This window comes from Hyaena hyaena, unplaced genomic scaffold, assembly GCF_003009895.1.
Source record: "Hyaena hyaena isolate Hyena2069 unplaced genomic scaffold, ASM300989v1 scaffold_1469, whole genome shotgun sequence".
Taxonomy (NCBI): domain Eukaryota; kingdom Metazoa; phylum Chordata; class Mammalia; order Carnivora; family Hyaenidae; genus Hyaena; species Hyaena hyaena.
Window position 1 is genome coordinate 50,569 of NW_024082106.1, and position 12,924 is coordinate 63,492.

General features: G+C 35.9%; 1 protein-coding gene across 1 annotated transcript in view; it reads left to right on the forward strand.

The window, feature by feature from the left end:
• The window catches only part of LOC120225674 (epidermal growth factor receptor substrate 15-like), a 52,845-nt gene extending 43,901 nt beyond the window's left edge, over positions 1 to 8,944 (forward strand). The window contains exons 11-13 of the mRNA XM_039223858.1: positions 782 to 944; positions 3,999 to 4,192; positions 6,528 to 8,944. Coding sequence (XP_039079789.1) covers positions 782 to 944; positions 3,999 to 4,192; positions 6,528 to 6,674 — 504 coding nt within the window. The 3' untranslated portion in view covers positions 6,675 to 8,944. The remainder of the gene's footprint in view (positions 1 to 781; positions 945 to 3,998; positions 4,193 to 6,527) is intronic.
• Positions 8,945 to 12,924: the final 3,980 nt, after the last annotated feature.

Genomic DNA, 12,924 nt, shown 5'->3' on the forward strand with positions numbered 1-12,924 from the left:
TATAGAAAAGTGAATCTTTCATTACTCCAGGTGTTAGAAAGACATATTAAGACTTGTCATTCCATGGTATCAGTTTGCTTTTAAAAATTGACTTTCAGGTTGTTTTTAATGTTTTTCAAGATGCTATTTTCTTTGGCATTAGTATTAAATCTTTCCTATGTTTAAGTGCATTGGGAAGTGTGGAATCAATATTTTTTTTCTTTATCATTTCGATCAGATATTCATTTGAGGAAAAACATATAGTCCCTTTAAAATGGGCCTCAGGTTCCCTGAAGCTTTAAAAACTTAAAAAAAAATTTAATGTTTATATTTAAGAGAGAAAGAGAGAGAGATAGAGTGCAAGCAGGAGAGGGGCAGAGAGAGAGGAAGACACAGAATCCGAAGCAGGCTCCAGGCTCCAAGCTGTCAGCACAGAGCCTGACATGGGGGCTTGAACTCATGAGCCATGAGATCATGACCTGAGCTGAAGTCTGACACTTAACCGAGTGAGCCACCCAGGTTCCCCAAGCTTGAAAAACTTTTAATCCAGAGTTGGCCTGTTTTGGTATCATCTGTTGCTTTTAATAAATAGTGATGTTATAATCACAACTCATATAGAACAGTTTTTTAAGAATTTCTCCCTTTTGGCCCTGAATGCAAAGGTTAACATGTCAGTGTTCTCAGAATTGAAATAAATATAGTTGCATGATAACTGAAGATCATTCTCCTAAATGTTACATGACCATATATAATTTGGTTGGTAATTTATATAACCATGTATAACATTTCTTTTCAAACAAAGGTCAACAATGAAGATCCTTTCAGTTCAGCCACATCGAGCTCTGTCAATAATGTGGTAATTAAAAAAAATGTGCTTGATGAAACATCAGTCCGAAGTGAAGATGTACCCCCAGCACTGCCACCAAAGATTGGAACTCCAACAAGACCCTGCCCACCACCACCTGGTATGAGAATTGGTATCTTTCTTAAGTCAGCTGAGATGCTTTTTCTCTTCCTGAAAAATATTGGTGTGGGCCTTATAGACTTAGATAAAGAGCTTTAAACAAAACAAGTCAAAAAACATGGCAGAAGCTGTTCTGACCTCCATACAGAATTACAGACATGTACCTAAGAGGCTAGCATGTGTAACATGAACCACTTTTCTGGCAAGAGCTCATTTCTTTTTAAATCATTTTAGAGAGGCAGTAAATGGAAAGGACAGTATCAGTGAAATGGCTTGCTTTTTGGAAGCTCATTGATTACCATTTACCCAACAGTTTCCTTCACTTTGGTGCTTTAATTAAATTAATTTCTGTAAGAGAATATTAAGCTGAAGTCCCCTTCTCTTCCTGCCCAATGCAAAGTCTTCCTTAAATCCTTTAATGTGAAAATATATGGCCTTTTGGTATCCAGAATTCAGCAACATAGTGATTTAAAAGAATGTATTGTTTTTCTTGAAGGAAAATAATTATCTTACCTCACTTATTTCTATTTTTAGAAAATAAAGGAATATTTTTGGTCCAGGAATAAATGCTTAATATTCTTAGTTTTTTGTTTTGTTTTGTTTTGTTTTGTTTTTAGAAGTGGCTAAAAAGGCAATCCCTGAGTAGGTGTAATGCAGCGAGGCTGTTATGTGAGAAGACCTATTTGGTACATGGTTATTTTAATCACATATCACTCCTTGGCAAATTTTTAGCCACAGTAGTTACAGATTTTTATGCTTGCCTTTCGTAATAACCTCCCTCCCTGTGGTATTTCTTGGGTAGATTATTTTTTCTTTTTTGACTTAAAAAATTGCATGTACAATTGTTAATAGTCAATTATCTGTTGAAAAAACAGGTAAGCAAATTAACTGATTTCTATCTTTTAAGGAAAAGAAGCCTATATTATATATTTCTAAAGGGTAAGATTGCCAGAATATATTAAAAAAACAAATAAGTCAACAAATAATCTCATTAAAAAATGGACAGAAGACATGGATAGACATTTCTTCAAAGAAGACATGGCCAACAGACCTATGACAGGATGCTCAAAGTCACTCATCATCAGGGAAATACAAGTCAAAACCACATGATATCACTTCACACCTGTCAGAATAGCTGAAATCAAAAACACTAGAAACAACGAGTGTTGATGAGGTTGTGGAGAAAAAGGAACCTTTGTGTACTATTTGTGGGAATGCAAGCTGGTGAGGCCAGTTTGGAAAATAGCATGGACATTATTCAAAAAATTAAAAATAGAAATACCATGTGATCCAGTAATTCCACTACTGGGCATTTACCCGAAGAATGTGAAAATACTAATTTGAAAAGATATATGCACCCCTAATTTATTGCAGCATTATATACAATAGCCAGAATATGGAAGCAGCCCAGATGTCCATCAGCTGATGAATAAAGAAGATGCAGTGTGTGTGTGTATGTATATGTATATACATATATACATACACACACATGCATACTACAGTGGAATATTACTCAGCCATAAAAAAGAATGAAATCTTTCCATTTACAACAACATGGATCTAGAGAGTGTAATGCTAAGTGAAATAAATCAGAGAAAGACAAATACCATACGATTTCACTCATATGTGGAATTCAAGAAACAAAACAGATGAATAAAGAAAAAAAAGAGACGAACCAAGAAACAGACTTTTAACTATAGGGAATAAACAGATCATTACCAGAGGGGAAGTGGGTGGGGGCTGGGTGAAATAGGAGAAGGGGATTAAGAGTTATAGTGATGAGCACTGAGTGATATATAGAATTGTTGAATCACTGCATTGTACACCTGAAACTAATAGAATACTGTATGTTAACTCTAATGGACTTAAGAAGGAAAAGAAAAAAAAATGAGTTTGCTCATTTAAGTTTTATACCTGTAGGAGGCCAATAGAGAAGTTAGTTTTTAAATCCTAAGTAAAATAATATATTAGTGCTTTAACTAAATCTAAGGATCTTCAGCAAAATTAGTATAAATCACTATAGAAGTATCAAGGAAAAAAGGATGGTTTGTTGGAGAGAGCACTAGACTGGGAGCTTAAAGATCTGGGTGCTAAATCTGGATGTCCTCATACTAGCTCTGTGATCTTGAGTGTGTCATTTCATATGTCTGAGCCTCAGCTGTCTGAGCTGTTGGTGGCAAAAACTCCAATTTTGCCTACCTTCACAGGATTGTTAGAAGGATCCTATGAGATATGAACATCTTCTGTAAGCTGCTACAGTGATGAAAACACTCTGTTGTGATTGCTATGAGCAGCTTAACAAATTTTAGGAAAAATACATATTTGAAAATATTTAACCCCTATATTTATCATTTTCCTTCAACAAGTACTAAGTTAAGACTTTAGAGAACTTGCTTGAAAATGGTGATAAGTTGAGCAACAGCACGCTATTGTTTGATCAAAGATTAGTTAATCAGCAAACACAAAAGTTTAGGCCCTGGGCTTCAAAACATTCTCTTTATTCTTCAATTTGAAATACTGTAGATGGCAAGAAGTAGGTGGGGTTCTCCAAGGTAAGTTTTAATCATGTTCTCAAGCGTTTTATATATATATAGATAGAGATATAGATAGATCCAGAGAAAAGTCAGAAGAATATAGTCATTTTTCAAAGGTCATTTGCCTTTATTGCCTGTCTGTCAGGCTGAGGTTATAACAGCAGAGGCCATTTCTGTCTTTATTTTTTGTCATTCCCTCCTGTTTCATCCTTTCCTCTCTCTCTCTTCTTGGAAACATGCTGCTTTGGGGAAGACAGGTTAGTCTCTGGGGAGAAATGATTCCTGGCCCATTCCCTTCCCCTTTGCTATTTTTTCATTTAGCAACATAGAGCTGGAATGTATTTGAGAGGTGTGTGAAAAAGATGACCGACTGTTGGTGTGGTCATTAAAGACCATACTAAAAATGTGTTTTAGGCACTCACCTCCCTTCCCTCACCCCTAGTTCTTTAATGCTCTGTGTTCATGTTCTTACGTGCTTGCCATATTTGCTGGTTGAGTTAATTGTAATGATTTTGATCCAGGAAAAAGACCCATCAACAAATTGGATTCTTCTGATGCTTTTAAACTGAACGATCCATTTCAGCCTTTCCCAGACCATGATAGCCCCAAAGAAAAAGATCCTGATATGTTTTGCGATTCATTCACTTCTACTACTACCACCACTACCACTACCAATAAAGAGGCCGACCCAAGCAATTTTGCCAACTTTAGTGCTGTAAGTACTGTGAATGGGCTGGTTGGGGGAAGATCTTTCAATTTATAGTTTAAAGAGTTTTCAAAGATTACTTTGGAGTCTGCCAAATTTGCATCATTTCAACTAAATTTACCAACATACAAAAACTGATCTTTATTCCTTCCCCAACCAAAATTTCTGTTTGATTCTGTTTTGATGGTTCTAACATTGTTCCATTGTACAAATGATTTTAGCATTCTTAGTTCTTTGGATATATACCAGTTGTTTTGCAAAACCTTCTCTTAGTCTTAGTAAACAATATAAATGAAATCTTGACAGTTACTATTTTGCAAATTGTTATGGATGATGGGCCATTAGAGAGTCATTTGCTGTCTGCCCACTGGATGAATAAGGGCAATAATTAGCTTATGTATTTGTAACTGTGTATGTGTGTTTGTGTATAAAGTTTTGATGATTTCTGGAGACCTGTCAGCAACTATTCTATGAGGATAAGGCCAAGGATTTTTTGAATAGAAGGAGAAACTCTGGTTTTAGCATTTTAAAAATGTAAATGTCAGTTTTATGAAATAAATACAGTTGTTAAGCTAAACAATCTGTAATTATTTGGAGGGCTCTAATTCACAGTTAGAAATTCCATAAATTCCATATTTACTCTGCATTCTCCCAGAGCTGACTGAAATAGACAGACCATTAAAAACAATGGAAGAATGCTGTGATAACCCATAGGCAAGGGCTATAAGATCACAGAAATGGAGTAACCAACTATGGAGGTGTCACTCTGGAGGGACATAAAGCAATGATATGTACTCTATCATCATTTACATAAAAACAAAGCTTTTCTTAAATAAAATTCTTAGAGTAGCTAACAAAAGTTTCATTTTCCTAGATTTTTTTAAGGCAATGACTTTCATTGCCTCTTCTATAATAAAGGAATTTTCCTCTACTGATCACGTTAGGCCCTTGAGATGTGTTTGGAAATAGGAGATCTGGGTAACCTTGGCCACAGTCTGCCTAATGTCCCCCTCAGTATAGCTTTGGGTCATTCAAACAGGCATTTTATCTCTATAGCCACTTCTAGTTGGAAAGGAGGTAGCCAGGAATCTGCATCACACAAAATTAAACTAAGCTACTCAGCTTTCTTTCTTTTTTGTCTAGCTTTTGACTATGTACTCCATAGTCATAGGAGAAGACCAGTGGCTTTTTCTGAATGTGAAGGAGCAGAATAGGAATCAATATTTTGAATACTGGAAAGTGGAGTGTCAAAATTATACTGACTTAACTTTATTAGATAGAATTTGAATTGTTTCAAGCAGAGAATCCAGAATTGCTCTCTTTGGAAAATTATAATCCGCTTAATATAAAATACCTGCTGGCCATGGTATTTAATATCTTAAATATGATTTCAGCAAGTCAGAATCTCATTGGAATAAGTCTTGAACAATACTGGAGGCATTTTACTTATTTTATACTTGAGAATTTCAACATAGTATAATATAAAGCAACTCATAATAAAAATGTCTGCTTTCCTTTTTTCATTATGAAAGAGTTGTTCAGTATTATAAGTTTCAAAGTACCTCCAACTCACTGGGGAAAAAGCTACCATATTCAAAAAGCCTGACAATTTCTTTAATTTCATCCTGTTATGGTATTCCTCTGTATGACAGAACTTCAAACCAAGTAAAACTTTTTTATTTAGTATCTGTCAATGTTGCTGTTTTGAGTAGATAAAAACATTTCCCTGACTAGTGTTAAAGTTTAAGGTTTTATTAGTGTTAATTGTATATTTTTATTTAGACTGAGTCAAAAAGTTCTCAGTGCCTGCAAAAGTCTTTACAATGCATAAAAAAATAATTTGGTCCACATCTTGTTTAGTATACCCAGTATTCTTATTTTATGTATAGCAAAATCAGCATATTCTTGCTACATAGTTTTTCTGTAGCTGAAAGCAAGGGTAAGGTAGGAAATCATCAGTGGGATTAAGTTGAAATAATTGATCATGTGAGGATGTTCCCTGAGGTTGAAGTAATAAATGTTTTGCATTAGATTAGATTAAAAAGCTAGCCTACCAGTTTGTAACTGTCCTAATTCACCTTCAGCATTTCTACTTTTTAAAAGTGTTTTAATATTTAGTTTTACAGACTTTCTATTGCAGTAGACTGCAATAATTTTTAAAATTGAACCACATTTAATAACTGTAAAAATGTGTTTTCAGGAAAAATAATTTAACAAGTAGCAAATAAGACTATTCCCATAGTCCCTGCAGGTGAACCAAGTAGTTAATGTCCTTTGTAACAACTGTTTTCCTTCTTATTTGTTTTATTCATTAACTTACTTGTTTATCTGTCTTAAATGGCAGTATCCTTCAGAAGAAGATATGATTGAATGGGCCAAGAGGGAAAGTGAGAGAGAGGAAGAGCAGAGGCTTGCCCGACTGAATCAGCAAGAGCAGGAAGACTTAGAACTGGCTATTGCACTCAGCAAATCTGAGATATCAGAAGCATGAAGAATTCTCCTGTCCTTTGTCAACCATACAGTATTCTTCTTCCCGAATACTGAAGCTCTATACAGTGTGTATGAAAACTACCTATGAGCATGGGAATACAAAAGGTTTGAGATTCCTGTAAATGTGACAAAAGTTTGTTTTTGTTTTTTACTCCATTTCAGATTTGTCTTTTTTTTCCCCCTGTAAAAGCAGTAACCCAGTCAGACAACTTCAGCTAGGCCCCTATTCTGATGTGCATTTACTGTGAGCTTTTGCCTGCCTGTGCTTTTACTTGTAAAGCTAGAGCACCCAAGCTTCTGCCTTCTGGAATATAGAGAAATAGTTTCATCCCTGTGCTACCCCTTGTTCTGTAGTTACTCTGATGATAGCCAGTGGGGTTCTTAAAGTTTGCAGTACTCTTCTCTGATTTGAATGGTTGAGGGAGGGGAAGGGAAAGAACATCCTATTTCTTTTACGATAGTGAAAATTGGCTAGTTTAAAGTATATGTTTGTATTTCCTTATAATTGAAATACCGTTCAATTTGTTTTTTATAGACAAGGAAAAATATTTTGCATAAATTGACTCCACTATTGAAAAAGGGATGCTTTAGATTGAACCATTATAGCTTCAGACTCAATCTTTTCCTAAATAAAAACGTTAAAGCCTCATGTGTGAAATATATTTTTAAAAAATTTCTCTGGATTTAAAGAATTTTAGATGAACAGATCACCTCTCCATAATTTTAAGTGCTAGATAGTGGAGAAAAAAGTTAATCACCTAAAATACACTCATCGGTATAAGGTAAGCAAAAATGTTAACATGGCAGCCATTCTGCCATTGCTATGGCACTGTCCTCCTTAGTTCATGGTAGGATTATTTTTATACTTTGCAGAAGAAACTTTAGTAAGCTAGAACTGGAAGGTACTTTAAATTGTTGTATATATATATATTTTTGTTTTCTTTAATGAAGGCTCACTTACTTGAAATGTAAAAACTTCCACCGAATACAAATGAGAGAAATGACATGTATTAAAACATATTATTGTTTTTTGTCCATCTTTGTGGTTTAAAATAGTTAATTCTCTTCCTGTTTGTTTTTTTTACCTGTAAAATTGGCAGGCTAGCAAAAAAATCTTGTCTTTTTTTTTTTAATTGGGAGAAAAGAGACCTGCCAAATTGTCAAAGCTCTTCATGTGTTAAAAGCCTGTCTCCTGTAAAACTGACCTAGCAGACAAGCTGAATTCGAAATAGACTGTGATATAGGCTGTAAATTGTAGAATAACCTTAGTTTTCTTTTAACATCAGTTATTGACTTATATAATGTATTGAGTACCAAGATAAAGAAATATGCACCTACAAACTAAAAGTCTCTGTGGTCACCAAGTCAAGGTGGTATTGATCTGTGTTAATCAGAGTAACTTATTGCTTAGCCTATGAATAAATTCCAAAATACCCAATTCATTTTATCTTGAAATGGTGCTTTTATTTCTCTCCACACACAATTTAAAACAAACTTAAACCACATTCTTGCACTGCTAACTTTTTTCTACTTTTATAAATTGAAACATTTCAGCATAAAAGTTATACATAGGAAGCAAGGGCTGACTCATAAGGCTTTAATTTTGGTAAACTAATCCAGTGACCTAAGGTATACAACACAAGTTGATTGAGAGGATAGTGTTGGGAGTTACGTTAGGTAATGGTTTTGGATTTTTTTTCCTTCCCCTTACACTTCAGGAAAAAGGTAAGTTGACTGGAATAACCTTTTGCACTGGGAAAATGAACAGATGTTTGAAATGCTTTTAAAATATTTTTTTTTTAATTAAACCACTCTGGAAAATATTAAATATCTGTAACTTATAAACACCAACCTTCGATGTAATAAATGTACCCTAATCTTATGTATGTTTAACTGGATTACATAGATTCTTATCTTTTGTTAAAATATGTATACTCAGTGGACCAATATAATATTAAAGTATGTATATATTATATAATTATATATATATATATCTCGCTCCATGCTCACTCGTAGAGGCTGAATGTCTTAGAGTCTTTTGTGATTACATTTTACGCCACTAACTCTGGCTGCAGAGCCTGTGCTTTAAAAGGGCAGATGAGTATTCCTGAGAGCTAAGTGGCACTACTTAGAAAGTTTTAGCCATCTTTCACATACTTGTTCAAATTTATTTGGGCTCTCTATAGACTTTTCTCATGTTTCAAACTTCTAAATTGTAGCCTGTAATTATGAGAACAATAAACTTTAATAATAAAGCATATTATCCATACATCCAATTTGAAATGGAGTTTTACAGTTCTCTGTTATGTCCATCCTGTGTCCAAGGAGGGGTAGGTGTACAATCAGCACTGATTATTATGCGTAAAGTGCTTGAGGCAGTGCCTGGCGTAGAAAAAACCCTCAATAAGTGTTAACTATTATTTTTAGTTATCAGGTCCTGTTTTTGTGAAGAAAGATAGGAAATGTATATGCATAGAAACAGTATCTGAAACATACATGGCTTTGTATATATTTGTTGAGTGAGGATTTGTGACATGGACCTAAGAGGGCACCATGGTATAAAAAATTCATGCAGTCCTGGGATTGAATCCCTAATCTGCCATTTTGGAGAAAGATGACTTTGAGAAACTTGTTTAGCCTCCCTGAGCCTCATTTTCGTTATCTAATGAATATCATAATACTTAACTCATAGGATTGATCTGAAGGATTTCAGTTTGGCAGCTTTTTAATGTTATTTTAATTAAACAAAATCAACCATGTTATTATTGGTAGTAAAAATAGCTATTGGTCTCCTTGGAATGGCAGTGTGAGAGCGGAGTATGGGAGGAAAGGCATTTAGAAAGTTTCCATCTTTGACCAAGGTTTTTGGGTTTTTTGTTTTGTTTTCTTGTTTTGTTTTTGAGAGAGAGAGCATGCATGTGAGAGCATGTATGTGGGGGAGAGGGCAGAGGGAGAGGGAAAAAGAACCTTAAGCAGTCTCCACACCCAGCATGGAGCCTGATGTGGGGCTTGATCTCACAACTCTCATGACCATGAGCTCATGACCTGAACCAAAACCAAGAGTCGAATGCTTAACCAGCTGAGCCATCCAGGCGCCCTTCTTTGACCAAGTTTTAGTTGAAAGGTGTGCAGCTGAAATTGTAACCAAAGAGGAGGCATCAGGTTTCCAGGAAAATCTAAATAAAAGAAAAGTATTACAAACAACAGTAGTAGCTATTGGATAGGGCTCTAAAGGTGGAGAGATTTCCACCAGTTGTGTGAAAGTTACAAAGTTCTTCTTCCAGAATAATGGAGACACCAGAGCAGTTCAAGATGACAAGGATTACCTCTTATTTAAAGATGGTGACATTCTTGGAAAGTATGTAGACTGAAATAAGTCATTATTGAAATGATTTTCACGTGAAGCTGCCATTTCACTGAAGTTCTGGAATTTTTCATCATGTAAATAATTACCATTTCTCTTATAATTAATTATATCTTTTAAAAAAGGAAAAAAAAAAGCCATTGATTATTGAATACATGTTGCATGTGAAGCACTATACTAAGCACTTTATCTGTGTTTTCTTGTTTAATTTTACAACAGCCCTAAGTAGTACTATTATTCTCTATTTTGAAATGGGTAAACTGAGGCTCAAAAAAATTAAAATAAGTAGATTAGCTGGGAATTGAACTCTGGTCTCTCTGATTCTAAAACATGATACTCTTTCCATTTACCATGCTTTGTTTTGTTTTTGTGAAAAAGTTTGCTTCTAGGAAATACTAAGAACAGGACATGATAAATAATAACAAATAATATATTAAGCTTCAGGCTGGATCCTTAATGCTTTACATATATAAGTTCATTTAATCCTCACAATAACAGTAACTCTGTAACATACTAATAATGATGATTATTGTTGTTGTCCCCATTTTAAAGAAGAGATGCCCCACTAAGCCATGGTTGGGTCACTAGTAAGTGGCAGATTTGCCACTTTTGAACTCAGGAAGCTGGCCCCAGAGTTCTTTTATTAAAGGTGAGAAGCCAGAGGAGAAATATCATAAATAAAATTACCTGTGTAATATCTGCTCTTGATTAATGAAATAGACCTACTACATAGCACATGGCTTCTTAAAAACATTTTTCAATCACTATCATACTTAATCCTTATAAGGATTTAGAATAATGTCTGACACATGAAAACACTCAACAATTGTTATTAACATTACCATAAGTGATAAATAAGTACATAGGGGAGATGGTCAATGTTGCTTTTATTAAAGAAATACAAATTTTAGGGTTGCCTGGGTGGCTCAGTTGGTTAAGTGTCTGACTTCGGCTCAGGCCATGGTCTCACGATTCGTGGGTTCGAGCCTTGCGTCAGACTCTGTGCTGACAGCCAGCTCAGAGCCTGGAGCCTGTTTTAGATTCTGTGTCTCCCTCTCTCTCTGACCCTCCCCTGCTCATGCTGTCTGTCTCTCAGAAATAAATAAAATGTTTTTAAAAATTAAAAAATATATATACACATTTTAAAATCACAAAGGTAACAACATTGAAAAATAGTTTATCAGTACTTGCAAAGCTCTGAAAAATCCATTAAAAGGTAGGCAAAGAGTGGTTTTTGAAAGGTTGCTGCACAGATAAAGGGACAAGGCATTCTGGGCAGAGGCAATGGCTATATATAAAAGACAAAGGGAGGGTGCCTGTGTGGCTCAGCCCAGCTCCTGGTCATGATCCCAGGGTTGCAGGATTGAGCCGGGCGTCAGGCTCTCTGCTGAGCATGGAACCTGCTTAACATTTTCTCCTTCTCTTCCTCTGCCTTGCTCCCCTGCTTACATGCACTTGCTCTTTACCTCTCTTGCTCTCTCTCACTCTCAAAAAAGAAAGAAAGAAAAAGACAAAGGGGTAGGACATAGTATAGTGTGCTAGCAAGCAGCAGGTATCAAAGTAATTCACTGTAACTAGAGTTTAGGTCTATGGGCGAGGAGTGAAGTATTTGTGTTTGTATGTAAGAAAGATCTTATTAGTGGTGATTTGGAGGATTGCTTTAGGGGGATATCAGGCTAGGCAGGAAGAGGAGGTGAAGGTTGCTGATATCATTCAGGTGAGATGGGAAGGAGCTAAAATGTGGCTATGGCTGAGGCCTGAGAGATGGGGACCAATTTAGGAAAATTAACAGGCCTTCAAGGCTGATTAGATGTAGATGTTGAGTGGAAAGGAGTGATTCACAAACTTTAACAAGCATCAGGATCACCTGGAGGGCTTATTAAAATATAGATTGCAACCCCATCCAGAGTTTTTCTGATTTCCATAGATCTAGAGTTGGACACAAGAATTTGAATTTCTAACAAGTTCCCAGATGATGCTAAAGTTGCCGGCCCCAGGTACCTAACTCTGAGAACCACTGGAGTACAGGTTAACTTCCAAGCCTCTGTTCTGCAAGTTTTATTAAATCTACTAATTTAGTTTCCCATGCTGTTGCACCTTGTCATTCTATACTTGACTTGTGGATTTTGCTTCATAATGTAAAGCACTTCCATTCTTTTTTGTGGATATTTTTTAAATTTTTTAATGTTTATTTATTTTTGAGAGAGAGAACAAGCCGGGGAAGGGCAGAGAGAGGGAATCACAGAATCCGAAGCAGGCTCTGAGTTCTGAGCTGTCAGCACAGAGCCTGATGCGGGGCTCGAACCCACAAACCGCGAGATCATGACCTGAGCCAAAGTCGGACACTTAACCAACCCAGGCGCCCCTTTTTTTGTGGATAGAGTTATTTAAAAACAATAATTGGAAGCTAACAACTGGCACTATGTGCCAGTACTATTTGAAGCACTTTATATATAATGAGTCATTTTATTCTCCGTAACAATCCTTTAAGTTAGGTACTATTATTTCCAGGGTTTTTTTTAAATTTTTTAATGTTTTATTCTGAGAGCGTGAGCAGGGGAAGGTCAGAGAGAGAGGAAGATAGAGATCTGAAGCAGGCTCCAGGCTCTGAGCTAGCTGTCGTCACAGAGCCCGATGCGGGGCTCGAACCCACGAATCATGAGATCATGACCTGAGCTGAAGTCGGACGCTCAACCGACTGAGCCACCCAGGCACCCTGTTATTTCCAGTTTAAAGACAAGGAACTAAAAAGTGCCCCAGCTAGGATTCAAACCCAGGCAGTCTGGCTCCAGAATCCATCCTCAATCACTCTACTCTGCTGCAAAAACTTTAAGACACTTCAATGCATAGATTTCTTACTGGCAGAAATCCCTATATGTCTGAGTGT